Below are 27355 nucleotides of genomic sequence, written 5' to 3' on the forward strand. Positions count from 1 at the left end.
TCAAAGAGATTAACACATTTGAAACCTTAGGGACAAGCGGAGAGCTCCCTGTTTCAGACCTGGTTTACACCAGGCCTCTACATTGCAGTTTAATTTAGTTGTGGGCTCAACTGACCATTGGGTAGCTCCCAACATAAACCACTTAGTGATTTAAAAACTGATTATATATGGTGGAGACAAGGAGTGCAGTCTAGACTCTTACATAACATATTTTAATTCTACATGTCGCACCCTCAGTTGAGATTCTGTTAACCCAAACAAGAACATAGCACAAACAGTTGGTTAACTAGATACGGGCAAGTCATACTTACTGCAGAGAACATATCAATTAAGAGATTTAATTTACACAATCCAGCAACTCTGCTTCCTGTTCCTGATTAAGGTTGTGAAAGCGGGAAACCTGGTGAAGATGAGGATGATGAGTGTTAACATAATTGCATTGCGATTACCGAACTATGTAGCAAACCAAGACCAGATATTAAAGATACTACTCTGGAAATGGCTGTTCTGACTTTATTTGTTAATGGTTCTTGTTTGAGAGACCAATATGGAGCATTGAAGGCTGCCTATGCAGTTTGTTCCATTTCTGAAATTCTTGAAGCATCCGGTCTGCAAAGGTACCTTCAGCACAAGTGACCGAGTTGGTTGCGTTGACAAGTTTTTGTTGCAGACAGCCAATATGGTTTTGTTGTGAGCATGATTTTGGTCAACTGTGGTCATAGAGAGATTTTATGACATCTTGTGTCGCTCCTACAAACACAGTCACTATGTCCTTAATTTTTGGAAGCAATGCAGCAGCTGAAAGATATGGCTGCAATTAAATGTGCTGGCTGTAAGCCTGGAAAGGATCTGATTACTCCTAGAAATAAAATAATTATGCTGATCAAGTAGCCAGATACTGTGCATTTGAGAATGAAAGTGATTCAGGAACCAGAGAATGATGAATCGAGAGTAAATACTATACAAAATGCAGAAAATATTAATTGTTTCCTATCGAGTTCAATTTAAATTTCTTTGAGTGAGTTGAGCATCCTTCAAGAACAAACTACAGAAGATGAAAAAATGAGATGGGAAAAATTAGGTTGCAAGAAAAGTTATCTGGATTTGAATGTTACTTCTGAAAACATATACCTATTCCCAGATGCTATTTTATATCCTTGTGCAAGGTACTTTTATGGACAGTCACATTCAGGTTGAAATTGTATTCTTCAAACATTTATAAAATATTAGGAAACCCTACATTTCAAAAAGGTTGCTGAAAGGTTATGTTCCCGGTGTTTGGTGTGACAGAAAAATAATCAAGGAAAAAGGATATTGACTATAATGACTCGTATTAGCAAATCAGAGGGCCCATTTACAAGACTTCAAAAGGCCTTTGTGCAGATGTCAGTTTGTAATGGTTTAAAATCCATTTTGGTCATTGTCTGCTTGTTTTCTAAATGGGGTGAGGCTGATCGTACCCGGACATCAGATAGCCTTACTGTTGCTAAACTTTTGTTGAGGTAGTTAGTTCCAAGTTTCAGCCTACTAACTTCTATTGAGACTTGAGATCATTGCTCACATTTCAAAACTAAAATGTTGCTGATAATTTGTACTGCCTTTTAAACTGATTGGAGGTTCCATTATAATAATCATCCTCAATCTTCCAGAATTGTTCAGAGAATGAATACATTGAACTCTCAAGAACAAACTGGGCAAAGTCTATACATTTTACTGGTTTGAAGTGTCTATACACTGTTCCTCTGGTTTTGATGAACATCAGATATACCGGAGACAAATAGACTGGCGTATCGCGCCATGAAGTGATAATGGACAGAGCAGCGAGATTGGTTTATACTCCTTCAGCTGTGCTAGTTTCTGTAACTGATGGCATTGTGCTAGATTACTGTATAGGCTGATATGGTGAAATCTGTCTCACATCAGGTGAACATGACAACAAATGCAACAAAGGAAATACTGTGCGATGGATTGAACCCTGGAGAATGGGTAGTGGGCCGGAAACACTTCTTGAAGAACTGCCTAAAGGTGTGGTGGCAGGGACCCTAGCAGGTTATCTTGATGACAGACACTGCAATGAAGTGTTCTGGATTCCCACACTGGATTTATGCCGTTCACATGAAAAGAGTGGAGGTGGCAGATGAAGAATTGGTGAAAACAACCACTGATTCTATAGGTCAAGTTCACGGTGTGGAGCCATGGGGGTGAACATATTGAAACTAGTGAAGATAATTAATTCATAAAAGTCTAGATCAGCGAAATTTCTCGTGAAGATCCTGGTACCTCGACCAGTGGTGCTACTGTCCAGTTTCAAAGTGGGGATCAGAGTTAAGAGCTGTTGCAATGTCTAACGTCAGAGGCAGGTGAATCACCTGTTGCTGAAAGACCAATAAGAAAGGAACACCAAATAGAAAGTATCCATTACCTGAATGGGTATATCTAGTTACAGTGTCAGAGGAACAAGAATCAGATAAAAAAATGTCTAGCCCAATGAATCGTTGCCAGTACCCCTTTGAAAGAGATTTTGGAAGTAAATCAGAAGAGGAAAAAGAATCACCTTGAAAAGTTTCAGTAGACTGCAAAGATCAAGTAAAAGTTAACCTTCCGATTGAAATAAACGAAGAAAGAGAAAATTAACGTAGTGTATGATATGAAAGAACTGTTGGGGAAAAAGTATGAACATTATTTTGAAGTTTTTTTGATTATTGTTTTGAAAATTGTAAGAAAAGAAGAAATCCATCAGTATAGTAAAGACATGTTTTTTTATTTGTTATTTTTGAGCCTCACAATTATTTTGTTTTAGTGTCAATGGAAAAATTGAGTACAGCTAATGCTGTAAACATATTAGTTTAATTGTTTTAATCGTGATTTTAATAGTCTTAGTCTGTTATGTTTACTGTCTGCAGTGGAATCTAGGTCCACAGCAGATACATTTACTACAGTGCATTATGCTAGTGAAACTTAACACGGTAATACATAGGGACAATGTAGTTAGTGAATTTCAAGTTAACATTCATACTAACATGATACAGGAATATTCCAATGCTATGAAGGCTAGAATTTGTTTTATTTTAACTTTTTGCCCGTTTCTGCAGGTGAGGGTGTTAAATATATGCAGCTTCCCATCTCCTATGGCCTATCTTACAGAATGTTTGTTAGTTCATTTAATAATAACGAATTATTGTCTCCTTATTTTTTGAATTTCAACATGTCAGTGGAGAACCTACTCATCCCGGAGAATAAAAAAAAGTTATAGTGGTATTGAATATGGTAAATTAAAAATAATATTGGACAAATTAAGTATGAAAATATGTGTACATATGGATATGTGTGTATTATGAGAGAAGGACAGGAATTTATTAAGGAACACAATGAGAAGAGAGTAACGATTGGTAGAGTTTGTAAAGATGAAAAGGCAATAAATAAACTAAAAGAAGGATTTAAATTACCATATGTACATCTTAGCTTGAGAATGGAACAATAGAGGTGAAGCGAATGTGTATGATGCGATGTGAATCTCCTAATAGTGGTGAGTGAGTGAGATATATATATATATATATATATATATATATATATATATATATATATATAGTTGGTGGAGAGTCGACTCTGTGAGGAATTTATTGTGTGTAGCAAGACTGCCCATTTTAATTTACTAGGTAATGGGTTGGATCTTGTAGGCATTTTTATTGACCATTCACTTTGTGAGCAATAAAGATACCTTTAAATCTTGCTATCTTGTCACATTTGCTATGCTTTCAGAGACAGAGGTCAAAAGTCAGTTTGTCTACCTACTCGCCAGAAAGGGCGAGCAAAACCTAAAAATAGGTCTCCCTAATTAAATCTGGCTTGCAAATGCGAGAGGGCAAGTGGATTTTTGGAGCCCTGTATAGTAATGCAGAATCGTTTAGTATTAGATATCCTACTTGCAAATGAAGGCGGTGTTGGTAAAGTGCTGAAGGTTAAGAGATCCTGCACTTTTGTCCCTGATAATGGTTGTCTTATTACCAAATCTTATAAATATCTCTTGTGAACTTCCGTTGTTGAAGTCATCTTTCTTATATGATACCAAATGCTTGAAGCTTTAGGCCCTGTTACGTTGACATAAAACTTACTGCTAGAGATGCTTGTACTTTTCCATTGTGCCTCAGTAAACCTGCTTTTGTAATGCAAGGCTTGCTCAAGAATGATCCGAGAACAGAGGAAGATGCTAGCTTAGCCGCAATGATTTCAGCATATCACATTTAGAAATATTTTTGGTACCTGCTATGATGTTGCAAATTATTACATGGGAAAGTACCAGACCTAATACATTGCATTACAGTGGAAAGTCCCAGAATCCGCCTACTTGAGACCCGTGGTCAGCAACAGTATATTTCAGACCATAAATGGTATAGGGCAGACAAGGCCTTTTCTAATTGGTCAAGTAGCCCATGCTTAATTTGTGCTACGTATGTTAGGATGCTGAAGCCTCTTGTGGTTGGTGTCAGTAAAAGCTGTCAGAAACGTCACTACTTCGGATACTCTGTGAGTATACTGTCTATCTCCGTGCTGCACGTAGTTTGCTGGTCCCCAATAAATTCTGCTATCTTCTGTGCTGATAGAGAACCATTTCTTTGGTATTATTTCTTATTTCAGATTCCACACAGTCTTTAGAAGAGCATGGCTTATGGGAAGCTATAGGTCCCTGGGTTAGCGAGATGGGGAAAAATGTGTAGTCTGGTTAGTGACTGGATCAATATTCGAGTGGGGGAACCTTGCGTGTTATATTAACCCCTGTAATAATTATAAAGTTTTGTGCAATTTTGTTTCTCTTGCTAAAATATAATGGGTGTCTGAATTAAAATTGTGGGTATAAAAATGAGAAGAGACCATTAAAGAGAAGGTCTGAAGATTATGGAATGGAGAGTATCATTCATCATGTCTACAGTCGGTTAAGGATAGAGGAGAAGAATTCCAGAAGAAACAGAAAGTGAAAAAGAGTGAATGAATTTCTGATTTAAGAAGTTGTATTCATTGTTTTAGTGAATATAAAGTGATCAGGATCTGTGGAAAAGGTTTATCTGGTTTAAATTTTGTGCTTCAACAATGGACATTAATATGCCTCTTCACACTTGAGTTTACATATATAGGCTGAATTAACAAAACTCCCATGATGTGTAGAAGTGTTAATCAATGTGGTTTTAGGATACCCCATTTCTCTGTATAATACGATTTCAGAAAAAATGGATGCCATCTCTGTCGCTCACTCCTGCAGACCCCTCCTGCGTACATCCTCTCCCCATAAGCTCCTCAGCACATGGTCAAACCTAGGTCATATCAGTTTTTTTACATTTCTATAGTGTTTTATTTACGATGAACCTTCTATCCTGTTGATGTAAGATTGCAACACATATCTATGTCATGCGTTTCTTCACTGGATCTATTTACTGAGAGAAAATCTTATTGTTATGTGTTTCATATTTCTTCAAACCTCTCTGGATGACATTAACATAGAGGGGTTGAATAATGTTTTCAAAGAACTGGAATGGTGTTTGTTAAGGTAATGACGTGTTATTCTTGTGTTTTAATGTGCTAAAGAATTGATGGATGTTAGGTTGAAGGTTTATTCTCTTAAAAATACAGCAGGAGCTATATAACAAGTCACCCGCACCTCTCCGTCCTAATGCCCCCCCCACCGCCCCCCCCACCGTGAACCTTCCTACATTCTGTGGGTCTGATGTTCAAAATGTTTTAACAGTCGTAAACCCTCACATTCTGTAAATTCAAGGGTTTGCTCTGCTAAGACACTTTAATTAAATTACTAAACCAAATTAACTATTTAGAAAAGGTTTTCCGAATCATTAAGTGGGTTAAGGAAACATTAAGGAAACGCTTTTTGGAAGGGGCTTGTTAATGACGTCCCTTCCAAATACCAACTTATTAAGAGATGTATTAAAGTTTTGCGACCGATATCCAGTTGCAAAGCATTAATATATTCCAACCACTTAAAAATTGATGGTAAGCAATCCGCAAACCGAAAGAGGTCCTCAGTGGATCCTCTTTCTTCTCAAGAGTGTTGTCAAAAATGTTTTTTAGGTGTAGATAGTTGTTTTTGGGACCACTGCATACTCCTAAAAAAAGGTTTGTTTAACTTTTTGTTTGTTTAAAAAAAAAAAAAAAGTCCCATTTTCCTTTCCACGGAAATTGGTTGCATTAAAAGACAAGCATTTACAATGCAATAGGTCTCGCAGCATTAAAGTTTGAGTTACTTGCATTGTAAATGACAATGCTTTGCATTCATTTTTTTATTTTTTATTTGCAACTGGTATATAAATATTGTTTGTGAAGGGTTAGCTGTTGCTTATGCTAAGCAAAGTTGGCAGTAATATAGAGTGCTAGTCTTGCTTGCTATGAGCATGCTGATACCTGCGGGTAAAGTTTGCGCTATATAAAAGTGAAACCTAATAAATAAATAAAAAAAAGCCTACCTGTACCACGTCCGTTCTTATTCTGCGATGCCACATATCTTTGGGTCCCTGTACTTATTAACTTCACCCGGCTGTGGGAAACCTCCATGGCAGGAACAACGTGTTGCGGGGCAGACACAGGCAATGTAGCCACTGTCCTGTGGCTGCACCGCGGGGTAACAGTGTAGGGGCAGGAAGGCAGGCAGTTGGTAGTGCTGTGCCATAGCAGTGTAGTTCTCTGTGTATGCTGGGCATGGGGGTGCTATTGGCTGACAAGAAGTGGTGAGGACGCGCCGGTTCGGTGTGCCTGCTTCCTGATCTTGGGCAGGCGACAGGTAAAAAACAAGCATTGGCAAAGCCAATCATTGTTGCCTTGGCACGCCATTGCTATGGTTGTTTTATTATTTTTACTACTACTGCAAATAACCAAAAAGTGGCTACCATATGGTTGCAATAAAAATGTTGAAAAAAATATATATATATACTGATTTTTTTTTTTAAACAGATTTTATTGGGTTTTGTTTCGCACAACATACATCATTGATTACATTTTCCATGTTATTCAATTTCACTTAAAGTAACCCTTTACTTTGTAATCGTAGGTAGCAGACCTAGGTATGAATAGGATCAAATACAGGAAGTCTCAATATAGGGTATTCTTATCCTATCCTACCCAATTATTCAATAAATGCTAAAAGTAACCCCCCCTCCCCAACTCCCACCATCGGCGCGCGGAATATGTTACAGTCATATAGGTTAGTAAGAACAGGAGTCCACAGGCAGTGGTTCGTGCTATGTACCTGTCGTGTTAAAGGGGTATGTTCCAATTATGGTGAAAAAAAATATATACTGATGTGGCTGTTTTACTATTTTATTTTATTAACTAAAAAAACTTTTGGTTGCCCCTGACATTTTAGTGTTATTATTGTCTGTGACTAAGACAAGATTAAAATACGATCTAACTAAACACTCATATTTCAGGCAGGTACAATTTTACAATGTCATTTAACCACTTTATAACGATAACTATAAACAGGAAATGTAATATAAATTGCCATCTAACTGGGCACCCGAAGTGCAGACAAAGCAAATAGCCAGTATTGACAATTAACGTAAAAAATAAATAAATAAATATGAAAAGTATACTTTGAACCAGCTTTGTCACTCAACATAAAGGAACTATTTTTAGGCAGATGTGAACAACGTGCATGTATACATGCTTTGCTCAGTCACTAAAAGTGATGGAGTCAATGTGTGAAGCAAGCAGGCTTACCCACTATAACTTGCATAGGGGCGGAAGAAAAATGTGAACGTCAAATTAACAGTCCAATGGATGAAGCTCTTCTCTGTATGCATATTATGTTGTTTTTTTTTTTAAACCAATAGCCTGGCAATAGAGTTAAAACTGACGCGAAGGCCAGACCTAGAAAGTGACTTAATGACTAAATGAACACATTATATATCTCACACATAAAATTTTCTTTCATGCACGATGTTATACTGATAACACAACATGTCCTACATCAGGCATATGTGCACCTTCGTAGAATGGTGAAATACAGCAAAGTATTACTGCTCGCTACCCTCGAAACAAAAAACAGTGCTCTGAATTTTTTGATTTTTTTAAGGATGAGAGCTAATATGAAACTGATGACATCACGGGAAGTGATATTATACAACACGTGGCATTGATGACTTCAAAGGAAGCCACAACTGTAAAATGTAAAAAAAAAAAAAAAAATCTAAAATGAATTATACACCAAAATAAAACCAAACCAAACATAGTTCCAAAACCTCAGTAGAGTAGGAAAGGGTAGAAAGTGTACTGAATAGATATTAAGTCACTCACTGGAGGCCATCCATGGCTGTACTGGGACAGGCTCACACAGGCCGGGCTGATGACGGGCCGTGGCAGTTCACTTAAGGTCTAAGCAGTGCACATTGGTCCTCATCTGTGGGGGCAAGGGAGGGCAGTCAGCAGCTGCTAAATGCCCGATTGGTCAAACTAACACATGATGTGGATACCACACAGGAGTCCCAGGCTCCGACTACTGGACTCGACTGGATTTCTCGTGACTACTTGCACCGCTGTAGTCACACATGTGGTTGGCCTGATCAGGCTGCCGCTAAATGTCTGAACATATTATGATGACGTATGCTCACCACATGCACAGTGCAGTGAGTGTATGCGGCCTCCGGCTAAGTCTGGCTGGCAGTCTGCGCTCTTCCCAAGCCAGCATGGCTGCGGGTTCAGGTCACAATGCTCAACTGTGCGTGCGAATCATCCCTCTTAGTGTGACAGCTGACCCTCAAACGAATTTGCATTGTTCTCACGCGCGGTGCGCGAGACTTGGTTTCTGAAAACACCACCCTAAGTCCCCAGCAAACTCACACGCATAGTGCCAAAGAGGACTAGCAAGGGAACGCAAAGACCTCCCACAAGATTGTGACAAATATGCAGTTACCAATTGTTTCCCTACCACACTATTAAGACGTTTTCACGTGCTAGGTTATAACCAGCATTGGCATTGCTAATAGGTCTCGCCTTTGGGACCTTATAAGTGTTTAGTTATGCAGCACAATATCCTTGGTGCAACAACATCAACTCTTGCAGGGCTATACACTTATAAGGTCCCAAAGGCGAGACCTAGTGGCTATGCCAATGCTTGTTGCACTCTGTTACGTGCACTGTCAACCGAAAGGGTCATGTTGGCCCTATATATAACAATGAAATTAAATAAATAATGTACTGTGGGGCCATCTCACTTAGGTCTATGTCCCCGCTTCTGTGTTGTGTTTGTGAGGAACAGACTAAAGCTGGAAACTACCATACACACAGGGCAAATGTTTCTGAGTGATATCATTGAAAAGTCTGCGGTCTGGCCCCTTTCTCCAAAATTCAAGCTCGCCACTGTTGCTGTCTTTTCTGAATGCCAGAGGAGTTTCGGGCACGCCGGTGCCCAAAACATTCGCCACTGTAACACCACTGTGGTTGGGATGATGCTGCGCCAGGGTCAGCATAGTCACTGGGAACATTAATCTCAACACACACTTTGGTGCTAGGCAGTTTCTGAGCCTCCTGAAGAGTAATTCAAGAACTACTTACAAATCACACTTAATTGACATGAAAATACTTTAAGATTGATCTATTTGGGGCACAATGGAGACCCATCGAAACAATTTCAAATGTGTACACATTATTGTCCGCAGGTGTGCGGTAATCGTCGGTCTTTCAATAAAACACATTCTGCCCTGTCTGCACGCTGTATGGTGGTCCCCTTGGCTTCTCAAATATACGAAGATCTGCCAGCCCGAGATAGTTCACACTTGTGACTTAAGGGAATCCGATTCATTAAAAAAACTATTGAGCAAAGAGCAAATATTTATGTAACTGGGCAGAGGACATAATACAAACCTAATGAAGCATTATGGAGCTGTGTTTGGACAGCAAGAAGGGTCAGGGGGCCGTGAATGGATCAACTGCCTCAGGGGTGAGAGCTGCCGCAAAGTAAACACAGAAAATAAAAGGAGAATCCGACGAGCAAAGAGCACAGGCGCACTCCACAGAACTTTATCTCTGTCCCAAAGGACGCCATCGCCTACACTAAAAACAAGTTTAAACAAGCACTGGCCGAAAGTGAAAGTGATCGCGTCAAAGAAATCACTGAAAGTCCCCGTGCCTAAATAAAACAAGCGCGCGCTTACGATCTAAATGGCAGCTTCCGGTTTGCTGCTACATCAATAAGAGTCTCCGCGCAGCTCAACATTGTATGATTTTGGGCATATCAAAGGAATCACAAAGTCCCCGTGCCTAAATAAAACAAGCGCGGGCTCGCGCTGAAAGTTTAAACAAGCATTGTCCGAAAGTGAAAGTGAAGAGATCAGCAACAGAACAACATTGGAGAGGCGGAGCGAGGCGCGCGCGCTTGTGCGCGTAATAGCAAGGTGGTGGCCGGCAAAAGCCTTTGGTAGCACGTGAAAAACCCGCTTACTCAGTGTCTCGCCAGATCAGCGCATGCGTTGGCTCTAGCAAGACCTAAAAAGCTAGGGCTACTTCCTTTTTATTAAAGGCAGGGCATGAATCTCTCGTAAAAGCTCGCTCCATACCAATTTTCCCAAGTTCCGATTTAATGTATGCCAACCACGGAATTGGAAGGCCGTTATCACAAGAGATTCAGTCATTTATTATATCTCTTCTGAGCAGTGCCTGGTCCTTACTCCAAATAGATAACCAAAGTAACAATGGTTTCGCTCTAATAAAATCGGATATGTATGAAAAATGTAACTCTTTATGGCAGATGACATGGGGGGGGGGGAGAAAGTGTTACGCCCAACAGTTGCCTGCAAAACCTGTTTTCCTCAGATTGTATGGTTACAAAATTTGCACCACCCAACCTAACTGATGCTAGGAGAGTTATGATAGACTTGGGTATTACTGTCATAATGGTGATAATAACCATGAGTATGTGTAACCGGTTTCATTTCTCTCCAAATCAGAAATTGAAACGTTGCTAATGTATTCACCTTTGTCACACAATCCTGCACGATGAGGTGGAAATTTAGCTTGAAAGCCAAACATTAAAGCTGAATCGGAGATATTGAAAGTGATGCTAAGCAGCAGTCCTTGGGAAAAACCGTTGCTGAGCAGAAATGCCTGTACAAGCAACTTAGTTGAAGGCAGGATGGAAGTTGATCAGGGAAGGAATCTTACTGATGTGGTTGAAGATTGATTTGCAAAGGCTAGTGACATCTGTTGTTGAATCGGAGAAAGGCAGGGTTTGATTTATGTACATCATCAAGATTGATGTATCTAAGAAGAAATGTGGTGCTATATGTGTGTATACAAATTATTTGCTGTGTATTTGATCTTCTAGTGGTCCCATGTAGGGGTGAAAAAGCATGGTTAACAAGTTCTGGAGTGAAGGGGCGAACTGTCCAGTACTTTCTTTGATATGGCATAACGTATTGTCTCTTTATTGACTATGTTAAAAACCATAAAGAGATTTTGGAGTGGCGGGAATGGAAGAAATTGTCCAACCACCTTTATCTGAATCCCAAGCATAATGAGCCCAGGGGAAGCCCAGGATGGACTATTGTTTTAGTTGCATGCTTTTAAAATTAATTGGCAGTATGTTTCAGATCTTACTCTTAATAAGGGGAGTATAATTTGTAGAATTGTGCGGTATTAAGTTCTATCCCATTATCTTCTTGTAAAAAACAAGCCATAGATAGGTTTTGTATAATAATACGGTGGTAATTAGTATCATATCAATTAAAAGTGTTTCACTACAACGTGAAATTTGAATTATTAGATTTTGCCTCAAAAGACTTGCTTGTTTAGTACTTCTTTTTGTGAGTTGGCCCAGCATTACTAGGAAAGTGAATCTGTAAACTTTTTGGTGCACATCACAGTGGGTGTTATTCCCATTTGTTACTGTGCTTGCAGTGAGTGCATGCAGTAAAGATTGTTTTTTGTTTGTAAACATACTGTCATCTTGTGATTCTTTTGTAAGAAACTCACATTTCTCAATTAAGGGGTATGATGTGATATTTGTTGTAGAGGTGAGTAACACTCAACTTTGTTTTCGTAGTGTAACGATTCATGGCATCTGAAGGGGGATCGAATGCGGAGGTTCAGGACCTACCTAAGCAGAAGGATGAGCAACTACAACAGCCTCAAGCTGTGAAGGAACCTCCGCATATAATAGATGACGCCATTAATGAGAAAGAGAGTGAAAGTGTTGAGCCAAAGTCTGCTGAGGTTTCGAGTCCTCCTACATCACCAGCAAGTCCAACGAGCCCAGGCAGCCAGAAAAGGGGAAATCCATCACCCGATGGCAAGGGCATTTCCCGCTTCATACCACCATGGCTACGAAAACAAAGATCCCAAAGTCATGAGGAACCCAAGGATGAAGGAGAGATGTATCAGACACAGGTGGTTGAGGAAGATAAGACTACAACAGAAGAAAAGACTCAAGAGGAGGAAGTGGAAACTCACAGGAAATTTGACAAACCACATGAACAACAATCGCAGGATGTAAAAATAGATGAGGAGGAGGAGAAGAAATCAGTAAGCAGTTCTGGTACACAGGTATGTTTCAGAGTGGTGTAAACCTACAATTCAAATTGTGCAGATGGATAGTTTTAAAAGTATTTAGACTCCTTCATTTTAATGTGTTGGCAATTTCAGAATATTGGGCCTGATGTATCAAACAATGGTTGCAAAATAATGGGCGCAATTTGCATGTGTGTATCTTTGGACTTTTTGCTGTGTGTTCAAGTCCTTAAATATTTAGGGATTTCAGATGGATACTTTTACCTGTAGAATGGGAAACTATTGTACCCTGCCAGGAACCAAACTGGATCTGGAAACTATTGCAGCTCTCCTGCACCATAGGTCCGAATCTGGCTCAGCAGCAGACATACATCATCAAATATATAAGCCATACAAGGCGCCACCCCAGCTCACTGACATCAGTTTATTTTTGTACTCGCATTTGTGTAAAGATTCAGAGTTGCTTTCTGTGGAAATTGACAAGTATATGTGGCGTATTTATGGTTCAGTCCCTTCCAAAGCTTTCAGGCTATAAACATTGTGTGGCAAGCAGATGTCAATTATTTACCCTGATAACATCTGCTTGGGGTGTCTCCAAATACCACTCAAAGTCCTACTCCAGTTCACCTCTGACTGGTAAATTTGCCTAGAGTGCTTCCTCCAACTAGAAGTACTTCAGGAGACCAACTATACAGAGAAAAGAAGGTCCCTCGGTTTCTCAAGATCAAAATCTAGAGGGGATAGTCCGTAAGGCAGTTCTGCTCTTCAACCCCTGCTTTGCTGTCGGCTTCAGAGCTGGCGTAGGTATGTATTACACTGGTGCCAGATCTGGTACCAATAACGGATCCTCTGCTGGAGAGAAAAGATGTGCTCCTGGTATTTTCAGCCCATGGCGCCCATCCCAAGCCATATTGTGGCCCTCACTTAGACAAGGCTGGCTTTATTCCATAAGTATTCACTCAGTGCTCCTCTTGTACGCCAATCTGGCCCCAGTAAGCATGCAAGATCGTAAATCATCTCCGTACTGTCAGATCCGGGCCCGGTTCTCGTTGGTGCCTTTCCCATGCCTTGGAACTTCGTTTTGACGCTGTGCACTGCTCATTCTTTGCCAAAGTCGTTTCCGCCTGTTGTGCAGCCAGCCATGGTTTCAGATCTGTCTCATGATTTTGCAGATTTTCTAAAGATTAAATGTTTGCATATCCGATTCAAATGAGAGGACACTTGTTAGCTGAAGAATATCCTGGTTTGTTTCCTAAGACCCACCACCTAGGATGTATTGCTTTGGTATTGACTCAAGGGGTGAGGAATTTTCTGGTAGAAGTATTGAAAATACGTACCTTTGGTAACAATCTTTGTGATGGATACTCTGTTTATTTGCAGATTCCTCACCATCCCTTCTACCTCCCCATTCTGAGGAATATTCCTTCTTTTTTCATTATAGGGTTACAATCTAGATTTAGCCACTGCACTATACATCAATCTCTTTTGGTGTATACGTCTAACAGCAAATTCCTCACCTTAGAATATCCTCAAGGCGCCAGAATAAACCTGGAGATTTTTTAATAGCAGTGCTCCTGCATGTCACTAGGTGGCATTATGTGTCTCTGTGTTGGCTCCAAAATACCCCGTAAGTGAAGGAGCAAAGCCACAAATGAACCACCCCTGACATTAGTTTATTTTGGCTTGTTCTGATGTGGATCTGGAGCATTGCTTTGGTGGAGACTCTGGGATTCCTTAATCTCTCTGTCTGGTTTTAGAGCTGGTTTCTCCACTGAATCTACGTTACTTGGGGTTACCGAAATGTTGAGACGGCACTTGGACCATGGTGATACGGTGGCTCTCATTTTACTTGATCTTAATGCCGCCTTCGACATGGTGTCTCATAAAAATCAAAGTTAAAAGCCTTGCAGTCTGTAGGCCTTGGAGGCTCAGCCTTACAATGGTTTTGTTAGTTCCTGGCTGATCGAATTTTTCAGGTTTTCTCTACCTCGGCAAACACTAATATCCAGCGTTCTCCTTATGGAGTCCCCCAGAGTTCTGTGCTGAGTCCTTTGTTGTTTAATATCCATGTGCGCCCGTTGGCATATATTGCAGATGAGTTTGGGTAGTCCCTCTTTTCCTACGCGGATGACACGTAGATAATCTTTTCCCTCACTTCATCTAGGGGATCAGATTCATCTGCTCTCCAGGTGGGTCTGAGCAAAATTGTATCTTGGATGCAGAATAACGTGCTCAGACTAAATATAGAAAAAAAGGAGGTCATGATTCTAGGAAAAGAACAAGATTTCTGGGGACCGAAACATTGGCCCACTGAAATGGGCTTGCCACCTAAGCCAGTATGTCAAGTTCGCAACCTGGGTATCATTATTGACGACCACTGTCAATGAAGCAACAAATCACTAATGTGGCTGCAACTTGCTTTACCATTCTGTGATGGTTGAAAAAACTTCTGTGGATGTTACCCCTCTCTGTTCAGCGTACTGTGGTTCAAGCCCTGATTACGTCTAGGCTTCACTATGGTAACGTCCTATACTTAGGTGCAGACTACATATAGTTTAACAAAACTATATGTAGTCTGCAATAGGTGCAAAATGCAGCTGCAAGGCTGTTGTGTCAGGTTCCCAGAATGGTGTCTGCCACTGACTCTCTTCTCACACTACACTGGCTGAAAGTGGAGAATCATATCAAATTTAAGGCTTTGAGCTTCATGTTTAAAATGAAATCCGGAACAGCCCGCAATATTTACAATCGTTAGTCCAGTTGTACACTCCGTCTTGCCATTTGCGCTCTCCTGGACAGTCTAATTTTGCTATCCCTAGAATTAGACTGACTAGGATGGGCGGTAGGTCTTTCTCCTTTTCGGGCCCATCCCTGTGGAACTCTCTGCTGATTTCTATATGGGAGGAAACTGTCCTTACCAGTTTTCATATGCAAGTGAAGACCTGGTTGTTCAATCAGTAATTCACCTTCTCTTTTTCTGCTCACTCCGTCTGCCGGCGCCGGGAAACCCTTCAGGGTTGCTGCACGCCTTATAAATTTAAATAATAATAATAATTGTCTGGTATTCAAATTACTTCAGAACTTTTCACAGTGAACTAAGGATTGATGTGTCCCTGCCTCCCTCGCCCCACTCTCAAAAGTGACAGGATTCAAGCTGTCATGACTTAAGAAAGCAGTTCCCAGTCGTACTGTGCCTTTGGTGCCTGGTTTTGGGACAAGACTATTAGATTGTGTGATAAGTACGCCTGATGTACCCGTAGGCGATTAAACACCGGGAAGCAAAGCTGTATGCTTCTGCAGAGCACAAGAAGTAGTTGCAGCCTTCATCTAGATCCTACTACTGCTACAAGTCAATGGCCCAGACCCTGTTCCGGTTACGGGGCCTTTCCCTTGACCATTACACATCCAGCTCGAAGTCTACCAGTAAGTCCAAGTCCAAGTTCAAATGCATGCATAAAAAGTGCAGTAGGATTTGATCCCATCCCATCACTCCAACTGCAAGAAAAGGGTGTTAAGATGTAAGTTGCACTCTGCTGACGTCACAAGTCACTGAGGTGATTCCCCAGCTGGTCCTGATGCATCCCGAATTCCAGAGTTCATTACTGATCCTGCAGCTGAAGGAGGCATTCAAAGAGGCCATATTGGAAATATTCAGCGTACTTTCTGCCCCTTTGGGGCACCTTGGGGATTAAAAAAAACAGCAGGCGTCTAGAGTCCAGTCTAAAGAAAGTTTAGTAAGGGTTATTTTGTGGATCATAGTACTGGTACTGGTCCATCAACGACAGTTGATGGACAGAATGCAGAACAATGTCATACATTCCCCCCAGTACAGAGATCTGGGCCAAAATCCATCGTTTTTTTTGCTCGCCATTCCAGTTTGAACCCAGCCATATGCAAATCAGTCTTGATCCTGTGCTCCATGGGTACAGTCCAGCCCGAACTGCCAAGCCAGGTCCTCCCTGGACTGGAAACAAGCATCCTAGGACCGGTTTTGGGCTTTCAGCCCTCATCAGCCAGGATAGCTTAGTTCCAGTGGCATGGAGAGCACGGGACTCACGTCTGAGCATACCTGTCCCCATCGGGGTGTCAAATGCAAAAACAACATTTGATGGACAGAATGCAGAACAATGTCATACATTCACCCCAGTACAGAGATCTGGCCCTAAATGGGAACAGTCCAGCCCGAACTGCAAGCCAGGTCCTCCCTGGACTGGAAACAAAGGATGCTTGTTTCCGGTCCAGGGAAGACATGGCTTGGCAGTTAGGGCTGGACTGTTCCCATGAGGCACAGGGTCAGACTGATTTGCACTTGGCCATGTCTGAACTGGGGTGGTGGAGTGAGCTAAAGAATGTTGATGATGGATTAAACCCAGATCAGTTGACTGGGGGGTGAGTGTTTGATTTGCTTAAGCGCTCCGTCCATCATCCCCTTTGGTATCACTACATTCAGAAGTTAGCAAGGTTATTGTAAACATTCAGCTATACATACATAAATGCGTTCTCTCATAGCTGTCTCACTATATCAGTATAATCCCATCATTTTACATAGGTGGTATTTATCAGTGCGAAACTTATGCGTTCTGGTATATGGTTGTTTGGCAAGGTCGGAGTGACGGGACTACGTCCACCCTTGGTTCTCGTGAGTGCTTGGAGCTTACTGCTCTAGTGAGTGGGTAACAGGGCCGGCCTGGGAACCACAACCGGCCCTGGCAAAGTGCTCGCTGCAAAAACGGCCATGTATCAAAAACGGCCCCCAGGGGCCCAAAACCGGCCCCCACCCATGCGGCACACCAGGGGATTGCCCGGTGCCCGCTATGGCCAGTCCGGCCCTGGTGGGTAACGATCTCAGTCCCTCTCTGGAGTTAGCTAGTTAACCGGTTTGTATCTGGAACTAAAAACCCTTGGGTACTGAACTGGGATGCAGATTTGGAATCAGTGGGGAGAAAACATAGGGAGGGGGGGATGTGCGCAGACGGGAAGGGGATCAGTTGGTCCTCTGTGTCGGTGTGCGTTGTTACTTTGGCGGCTGGCGATTTCTGGTGCGGGGGAACGGGTCTCAGCTAATTTCTCTCGTGGATTCTTAAGCTGTGCTCTGTGGTGCGGGCTGTGAGCAGGGGTCCCCTGCAGGTGGGCTCTCTAACGTGATACAACTGCTGGCTGGCGTGTCTAGCGCGGCGGATGTTAGTTGGGTTTGGGGGGCCTCTGAGGGTTCTACTCTTGTGGCGTGCTGGTTAACTTGGAATAGGATTTGCCCCCATTCCATGGATATGGGGTGCTTGTGTGTTCTCCTCTTCCCGGAGTACGTGTTCTTCTGCAGCGCACCATTTTTTAATGGCTCCCACCCAAGTTTCCACCGGGGGTCCTCCCAGGGGTCCTCCTGTGCCTGGCTATGGCTCGGATTGTGAAAAATAATAGAAGGGACCCAAAGCGCAGATGCACTTTGTCTATTTCTCGTCTATGAAAACCCCCTAGCGCACTCGCTTCCCATGTATCTACCCCTGGAATATTGACAGTTGCTCCAAGGGTATCATGAACGTATTGCCAGTATTGTTGCAGTGTGTCATGTGAACTGTGTGTCTGGGTAGTATCGTTGCAGGTGCTGGGGTGTTAGGTATGCTCGGTGCAGGATATTAAATTGTATATTTTTGAAGCGTGCGTTTCTGGAGACCCTTTTTGGGTATTCAAGAGCCTGCGCCCACTCTTTGTCATGGAGTGGTCTATTAAGGTTGTCTTCCCATGTTTGCCTTAGAGAGGTCAATGGCTTAAGTATCAACTCTCGGGTAGCTTTATACAGCCAAGTGACAAGATGTCTGCCCGTCCCCATGTGTAGCATGGTGTGTATGACTGGATGTGTCGGTGGCTCTCCTGCAAACGGGTCCCAGAATGGGCGGCTATTTGCCAGGAGACGTCGGTGTAGCAGGAATTGTTCGGGAGGGAGGTTGTATTCTTCTACTAGTTGTTCATATGGATGCATTTGGCCTTCCTCAAATAGGGACTCCCATTCCGTTAGTAAGCTGTCCGTCCAGTGCTGTAGTGTGTGCGCCGTGTAGTGACCTTGCTCGACGTGGGAACCCCACCAGTGGGAGTAAAATGAATATGGCGGTCTCCCTCTGGACATGCGGTGTATGCGCAGCATACAGGCTCGAGACACTGTTACTTGTAGTGGGTGTGTACGTTGGGGTTTTGTGCCCAGCTACAATAGACGTCGGATTGTTGGTATGGTGACTTGCTCTGTATCGGAAGTAGTCGCTCCCAGATGACGCACCGCCGTCCAGTGTGAGAGCCACTGGAGTTGCGCTACCAGGAAGTATGCCAGACCGGTGCTCCTAGCCCTCCTTGGTTAGTCGGGATATAGAACTTGGACAGGGCTACTCTGTCGGCCCGTTCCCCAAACAAGTGAGGTGAGGAGGGTGTCTAAGAAGGGGCGAGGTGGAATGATTGGGAGGTTTGCAAAGTGGTTTAAGAGCAGGGGAGCAATGATCATTTTAGCCAGAGCTACCCGTCCAATGGGGGCCAAGGGGAGCTTCTTCCAGAACCCTACGACCGTTCAAATGCCTGCCAGTACTTTTCTGTGGTTCCCTTCGTAAACGTCCTGTGGAGAATGATATATTCTAACTCTGCGGTACCTAGGGCCTGCATGGCTCTAAGTGATTCTTTGGGTCCCGATGGTAATGTCCAAGGGGGCTAGGTGGGGACTTAAGGGGTATATTGTGAGTTGAAGTCGCCTTTTAGCAACATTTTTGCATGGTCGATGACTATCGGAGAAATAAATTCCACAAAGTCGCGGAAAGTGCCGCACCAGATCACATGTACCAGGAGATGTTGTCGAGTTTGATCAAGAGGCTATCAGCCCCCTCGATGTCAAATGATCTAAGACGAGAAAACCTACGTTGTTTCCTGTTTACTGCTGCTACTCTTCCACCTGATTTAACTGTTGATGTATTAATTTGTAGTAAATAGTATCCTTCTGGAAGAGCGGCTAGAATGTCTGGATAAGATTTGCGCCTCGATGGGAATCACACAGTTGGCGTTTCCAAGGAAACGTATAGCCTGCTGGGCAGCGCCCAATGCCTTAGCATTCTCAGCCATGTCCAGAATCTTGGATAAGGGACCCACTACCTCCAGTTTGGGACATTAGCATCAGGAGCGGTCTGTCCCCCTCTTTGGATCTCGGACAGATTTCTCCAGAAAGGTAGCCATTCTCTAATTCATTTTTTAGACTGAGGGACAACCATGCCCTCCAGTGAGAGACAAGGGCAGTCTTAGATGCAGACAGCCCCATACTTGTAAAATTACTTCTCTTGACCAAATGAGCCAGTTAGTCCACTCCCAGCTCCATGACACCCTTCATTTTAACAACGAACCTGCCCCTGGTAGTCAGTGCCCCCTCCGCACCCACTCTTGCTGCAGTGGGCCCTTCCTCTTGTATTACCAAAAATTGTTCCCTTTTCCCTGTAATTAATCTCCCCCTGGCCTGTTGCCCTTACACTGTGGTTCTGACTGGGGTTCCCGGGCAACCCCCCTATAATCAGTAATCCACAGGCCAATTGATTAATGAGGTATCTCATTGGCTCGGCAAACACACCAGGTTTAACATCGCAGATCATAAGAACATACTGATGGCCCGAAGGGTTTCTTGAATATGGCCCTCACAGAAATCTTTTGAGGGAGACTTTGTGATTGTTAATGTCAGATACCCGGTAATTGTTCGTAAAATCCTTGAGGGGGGCCTCGCAGACATACTCACTTGATACTGGTATCAAAACAATACCGCTGGGCTTTTTTTTATAGACTAAGAGCCTCCAGATTTTGGGGGTTTTGGTAATGCTCCAGTCGTGCAGTTGGCACACCCTAATAGTTTTGCACCCCTTGTGGATCTTAATGATTTGGACTGAATTCCTGAACACAATACTACAATCCCCCCTCAGTCAGGGCCACCCTCAGAGGGTTTGGTAGAACGTGCAGGTTTGTCCCCCTCAAAATCTGTGCATCAACCTAAATCAAGCTCCTCTAGTTGGACCCTTAACTTTTTATTGAGGCCTGGCACATGGTATTGGAAAGGATCTAGACTTGCCTCTTGGAATGTTGCAGGTTTGTCTGCAAAATTCATAGACAAGAGCTGGATCATGTTTATCAAGACTTTTAATATCCTCTGCCTACAGGAGTTGTGGGAAATAAACAATATTTTTTCCTGGACGTCTATAAAACCTTTTTTTGACCTGTTGTGGGCTCGTGGCCCGGGGGGTGGGGTCAAATTATTTTTGTTTCCCTTCAGCTTTTTGGCTCCATTAAGGATTTTGAAGTGGGATTCACTTGTGTCTCAGGGTCTTAAATTGCTCATCTGAAGATATTTCCCCTGGTTTTGATTAACTTTTACACATCAAAAAGGGGGTTATGAGGGACCTCAAACTTCTTAGCCTTAAGTGGTGCCATTGAATTACTATCGGGGGGGGGGGGCGGTGTGGGGGAGAGGCGTTGTTCAAGAAAAGGTTATCTTGGCTGGGGATTTTATTTGTCATTTGGGTTTAAATTCTTTAAATCTTGCCCCTAGTAAACCGGCCTGCATGATTATGGAGGGCATCCATATGGAACACAATCACCAGGGTGTGGAACTAAATAGTCTTTTACATACTCATAATCTGATTTTAACCATAGACAAGATGACTAACCTGGCTCATCATCAAATCCCCCCACATACAAAGTGAGGGTTAGAGTTACGATTATTTACATTTTTGTCTTAACTTACCTGGAATGGTCTTCTGCGACTTTTAACATCACCCACAGCCCTATAGTGGCCATAACAATTTGTCTTTGTTACTTGAGGGGATGGGGTGCATAACGGGCGCTCTTGCAACCCCCTAGAATCATTTTCCCCAATTGACATGATTTAGGTGGTCACAGGTAGACTCCAATGCTTTTAAATGCTCACTTTTTCAGCTTGTCAGAAGGAGATAATCACCTGCTTTGACTCCTAGTGCTGGGCGAATTAGATTTTAGGCTCTCTTGTTTTAATCGCTCAGAATGTTTCTGACCAGTTAACTTTTCCCATGGTCGGATCCTGATCCGAAGTCCCTAATTTGTTTGACGGTGAGTGCTCACGGGCCCGCCGCCACCTGAAGAAAGCCTTGAAGCAGTCTCCTCGAGATAGAGAGCGGGTGGAAAATTGTCGTTCTGATTATAAAGGGGCTCTAAAAAAACAGAGGCAATTGCTACAGAAGGAGGCATGGGACAAGCTCATTAAGGTAGTGAGTTGAGGGATAGTGCGCTTTTCTGCCAAGTCACAAACAGGCCTTGCTTTTCGGAGCCCATAAGGCCAGCGTTATACCATCACATCACTCCTCAACAGAGGTTGAACACTTTAAGGGCGTGTATAATGGGAGCAGAATGAAGGGACATCTATTGAGACAGAATTGGCAACGGGTAACCCCAAAGTTACCTTCTCTTTGGAGGAAGTTTGTCTGGGCATCCAATGATTGTCATGGAAAAAGGCACCAGGGTCCGATGTGATCCCCCTGGACCTTTTTTCGGGATAATCTAGAGGTTTGGGGCCCAGTTTTAACAATGGTGTTAAAGGCAGCAGAAAGGGAGAGGATTCTGCCATCCTGGTCAACTACCTCCATAATACCAGTTTTTAAGAAGGGTGAAAAGGACAACCCACAGTGTTACTGCCCTATTTCTTTTATCGATGCAGTTGTCGAGGTCCTTGGCAGAGTATTGTAGTGTGTTTATCTAGGTACCTATATTGATACTCCTATTTCTGACCCTTGTCCGGTTATTAATTTACTAATGTCCATACACCGGCACAGAAACCCGTCTTCAGATTAGGTCATAGCGCATGCTGTCACATTAAGCAAGCACTATCCCTTCAGCCCCCTAGAAAGCACACCGAGTTCTCAAAACAAATCAAACCTCCAACAGACCTGGGAAATCTCCCGCAGCTATTGTTTTGATTTCGGTCGAGAACTCCTGCAAAGAATGTAAGAACGACCAGTCCTTATGACATTCTTGCGGACGTCTTATGTCCATCCTTACGTCAAACACGGCACCTTTCAGGTATAAATATACCGACGCTGCCCTAAGCTAAGACAAGGTGGTGACGAGCTTGGAGCAGCGCTACTTGCCGGAGAGCCCAGCTGATGCAGAAAAGCCCACGGACGCTGCCCCTCCCTTTTGACGCGCTGAGAGAGACGCTGCCTTTTCTCCTGCCGAGAAATCCAGCCTCCGGCGTTTCCAGCCGCCCTCGCGGGTAACTGGGATATCGAGTCCTGAGACAGAGATACCAACCCTCCAGCCTTCTAAATCCCAGGTACTGAACTGACTAACCCCTTACAGAGAATTCTTGAGTCAGATTCTTGGCAAAACAAACTTAACTTAAACTGCTACTTACTTACTCCCTCCCAAGTATTAGGCTTAGGTCAGGTACACCGGGGGAAGGCGTAGTTAGAAGCACCAGTTGAGTACGATTAGTCAATGTATATATGTATGTATATCTTTTATCCATTTTAAGTATCATATGGCTAAGAAACCATATAAATGCTTTTACAGTATTATTTTATAATTCTGTTTTACTGTATACACTTTACTTAACTATAAGTATTGCAATAATAGCGATTCATTTCTCTTGTATGAGAAAAGAGACTGATCAATAAATAACATCTTTTTATTGAAACACGCCCATCTCTTATTTCTCTACAAACTGGTGAAACTAAGAATGCACGTACTGACTGAGTAAAATAGTTGTCTTTTGTTTTCACACGACTCTAGAGATATACTCTTGATTAGGGGAGAGCAAAGTTGTCATGTTCTATGGTTGTCAGAAACTAAATCCCTTCTTGTCTATCCAGGGAGGTTAAACTCCTCCTTGCCTATTCGAGAAAGTTTCTAGTGAACTCTGAGCTAGCTGGCACACATAACTTTAAGTCTAATATCGTCAGTAGAAGACCTAGTTAACCACAGTCCTACGTCTATACTATTGAAGATATTATTCCAATGCGCAGAGCCTATTGGGATAATAGGAACTACACTACAGTATTATTGGTTAGACTATCATCATTGGCCGACATAAACCAGATAATATCAGAGGTGCAGTTCAGTTTCTGCCCGGGTAAATCAACTACCTAGCAATGCCTTTACCTCTATTTAATAATTAATAAATATACGGTAGCCCAATCTGGTGCCCTGTTTTAAGCTTTCATGGACCTTATGTCGCCTTTGATCGAGTGAACCGAAAGAAACTGTGAGGCTTACTTATTACCTTAGGCGTTGACCCAGATATTGTAACTTTATTGAGAATCCCCATGCTCGCACCATGGCAGAGGCCAGATATTCCTAGGGGACGGGCCTCACAAACAGTTTAAATGTAAAAGGGGTATTTGTCAAGGGTGCATACTTGACCCCTTTCTGTTTATTATCTACATTACCGGCCCAGAAGTATTATCAGTTTTATTGTATGCAGACAACGCTGTGCTAATGGCGCACACAGCTATGGGGCTGAAGGTTTTAATTGATGGGTTTGTCTCTTTTATGGACAGATTGGACCTGATTGTCAACTTAACAAAATCTTACGTTTTGGAAGTTGGCCCTCGGTCGACTAGGTCCAACACATTTTATGGGAGGTGCCACATCCTAGCAGAAGTCCTGGCTTTCTCATATTTGGGAATCTTGTTTGATGCTAAACTGAAATGGAAACCCCTGGTAGAGGGTAAGCTTGGCGACATGAATAAATCCATAGGGTAAGCTTGGCGACATGAATAAATCAATAGGGCCATCACCAGCTATGCTCAGAGATTGAGATAGTGGTCGTCAAGCGTGCTTTTAAAGCTTTACCGGTCTAAATGTATCTCTAAAGTTTTATATGGTAGTAAAGTTTGGGGGTAGACATCTGTGCATAAGTTACAGCTCGCTCAAAACACGTTTTTGAGACTAATTATGAAGGCCCCAAAAGCACCCCCTCGTTCTCTGTACATGAAGAACTTGGATTAAATGTTATTGTTGACTTGGTGGCTGTAAAGCCTCTGTTGTGCTGGATAAAGATGTAGTCCAGGGAGGGTGCTGAGCTAAACCTCCTGATTATGTCAGATTGTTTGTCAGTAGATCACACGCTCCAAATTCCCTGGATCTCGTACGTAAATAAGTCCCTCACCAGGCCAGGCAGGGCAGACATCTTTCTCAAGCACTTCGCCTTGAGTTCTCAGGAGGACATTATAGTAAAGGATTGGTTCTTTAAGCATGCCTCTGCTCACCGCAAAAATTTTGAGCTCTTGAAACCTGCAGTGAAAGGGCACATTTTGCTGAAATCTGTGCAGGGTATGGAGAATTACCTTTTTATGCTCACCAATGCTAAAGATAGGTTTCTCGTGGCCTGATTTAGGTTCAACCAGTTTTATCACCTCATGGCTATCCCCTCCGGTTATATTCACTAAAATCAGAGATTGCCCTGTGGCTTCGACTGTAGGTCTCCACAGGATACTCTACAGTTTGTATTTTTATGTAAATAGTTTAGCCAGCCCAGGGGGAAATTTCTTTCGCCTCTTTTGAAAGACCTGAATTTCAGGCAAGCCCGAATGGCGCTCATGTACTTGCAGCTTTTTCCCAGCGAGTTAACCCTGTTTGCTATAACTCATTGCCAACCTTTCTCAGTATGGGAAAAGATAAGAGAACAGCTGGTTGAAATCCCTAAAACTTGCAAGTTGCGTACTGCTACCTCCAGCTCCAGTTATGTATATTTGTAGAAAGGTGGCAAAATAATGGAATTGCTAATGTTCAAACCCTACTGTAGTATGAGCCTTGGCATAATCAGAGAGGCTATTATCAGAGCTCGTACATACCGGAATTGCTGCCATAATTTATCGCCGAACTACATGGCGCCAAATGGACAAGTGGCTATTTTTCACCGGGCAAGTATATTTTTATGAAGCATCCTGTCCCATGGACAAGTAGACATTTTATTAAATTCCACACCCTTGGTTCAACCTTGATATGATCGAACAAGCAGACACCAAGTCAGAGCACAGCCCCTCCTGGGGGCAGGCATTCTACCCATCTGATAAGACGTTGCTTCCTCTGGGGCCTCCATAGCCTTCAGGCTCTGGCTGGCTCTAAGGCAAGACATTGGATCCAAAGAATGGCAAAAAATGTTGGGTTCGAAATCACACTCTAATTTTTGTTCGGAGGGCCCCCAACAGCTGATCCTTGAGAAACTGAAGAAGAAAATTGATGCGAGGCAGCACCGCATCCACATCCATCCACACATAGGGAAGATCTCTTCTTAGTACCTTATTGACTCAGCACTCCTCCCCTGGAAGGGGAAGGTCATTTTTTAGAAAGACCCCATGGTGGGCTTTAATCAGGCACTCTACCACAACCCAGGAACTTTAAGAATGCTGCCACCAGTCCTTCTCGTCATGCGCCCGCTTCGCCACCACCTCCATGGGAGGTGACTCCCACATTACCCTCCTCTTATTCCCCACCGGGCTGTCAACAGTCTTGTTCCGATACACATGCCTCTATAGCGCCCCGATGAATACAAGGCACCCTTCTATTCTCACCCAACAGATAATACTTGGTAGGATTACGATGTTGATCCATCCAAAAAACGCAGACCTATACTCTAAATAGCCATCTACAATGGGGCTGTTCAGAGGCCTGCACTGTACCATAAGGAAGATATGCAGATCGGTCCAGAAGAAGAGAACTTCCTTCTTAAAACTGTATTCAGATAGGAGCAGCCTATGCATTTCGTCCCAGTGCTTAAAGAAATATCAGGACTTGGCTAGTTGCCCCCAAGGAAGAAAGTACAAGCCTTCTCCCTCAGACCCCTTCTGCCTCCGAGGTCATGTCTTTACAGACTGCCTAGTAGTTCACAATACTTGTAATAGGGCCTCTGCACAAGTCACAGGGGATGCTTCTCCACCAGTAAAGGAAAGTAAAAGAATAGACGCTTCTGAGAAGAGAACTGAAGTGGGAGCTTCCAACCACTGGTGGATCACCAACTCTTTGGGCTTCCTCTCTACAAGTGATAGGACATAATAGGAGGAGATGGAAGCTTTTCCTGAAGGGGGTGAAGAAATTGTTTCAGAAGGCATGCATTTGATACTGCAGATAATGCAGCCAGAGTGGTTAACACCTCAGTTATTCTGCGTAAACACTCCTGCCTCCTTATCTCCGGTTTCAAGCCAGAGGTAGAGCAACACCTGGTCAGCCTACCTTTAGGTGGAGTGCACTGTTTTGGTCCGCAAGTTGTCTAAATGTAAAAATAAAAAATGTACATCACAGAAATAGCTAAGAGCCTGGAAACTTGACAGACCCCCATCTTCCAGGGGCTTCTTTTAAAGGCAACATTACGAGAGTACAGCAAAAGTCTTTCCAGTAAAACCCAATATCATCCCAGCCCCAGCAGCAATTCTTCCAGCAACATGCAGGCAGGGAGGACTCAAGTGGTTCAGATTGCGGTAATTCCAGCAAAGGCAGAGGCACTCCAATAAAGGAGCCTCTGCTACAAAACCCAGACTTACCACACATCCTCCCTGTTCTCCCCGCCCCCGATCAAGCCACACCTATTGGGGATGGACTGCAGGGCTTTATTCCTTATTGGGAAAACATTACGGAATAACACAGGGTTCTAAATGTAACACAGCTCATCTATTGCTTAGAGCTTTACTCAACCTCACAAAACATACCACCCCGTGCACAACACCATCACCTTCTCCAAGAACAAGAACAAGTACAAGCAAGAGGGTGTATACTCTGTACTTTAGGTTTCTCGATTTGGATGGCTCTTTAAGACCAGTCCTCTATCCCAGACCCATCAACACATGCATTATGTCAGAACATTTCTCCAGGAATTTAAGCTGCT

The 27355-nt window shown here is 43.0% G+C and overlaps 1 protein-coding gene across 20 annotated transcripts in view; it reads left to right on the forward strand.

Annotated features, from left to right (window-relative positions):
- Positions 1-27355, forward strand: part of EPB41L2 (erythrocyte membrane protein band 4.1 like 2) — a 1174544-nt gene that overhangs the window by 270862 nt on the left and 876327 nt on the right. For all 20 annotated transcript variants that reach the window (XM_078648868.1, XM_078648862.1, XM_078648871.1 and 17 more), the window contains one exon: positions 12038-12537. In XM_078648868.1, the coding sequence (XP_078504994.1) occupies positions 12049-12537 (489 nt within the window). In that variant the 5' untranslated portion in view covers positions 12038-12048. The remainder of the gene's footprint in view (positions 1-12037; positions 12538-27355) is intronic.

The sequence above is a fragment of the Lissotriton helveticus genome, chromosome 6 (assembly GCF_964261635.1).
Source record: "Lissotriton helveticus chromosome 6, aLisHel1.1, whole genome shotgun sequence".
NCBI classification, from domain to species: domain Eukaryota; kingdom Metazoa; phylum Chordata; class Amphibia; order Caudata; family Salamandridae; genus Lissotriton; species Lissotriton helveticus.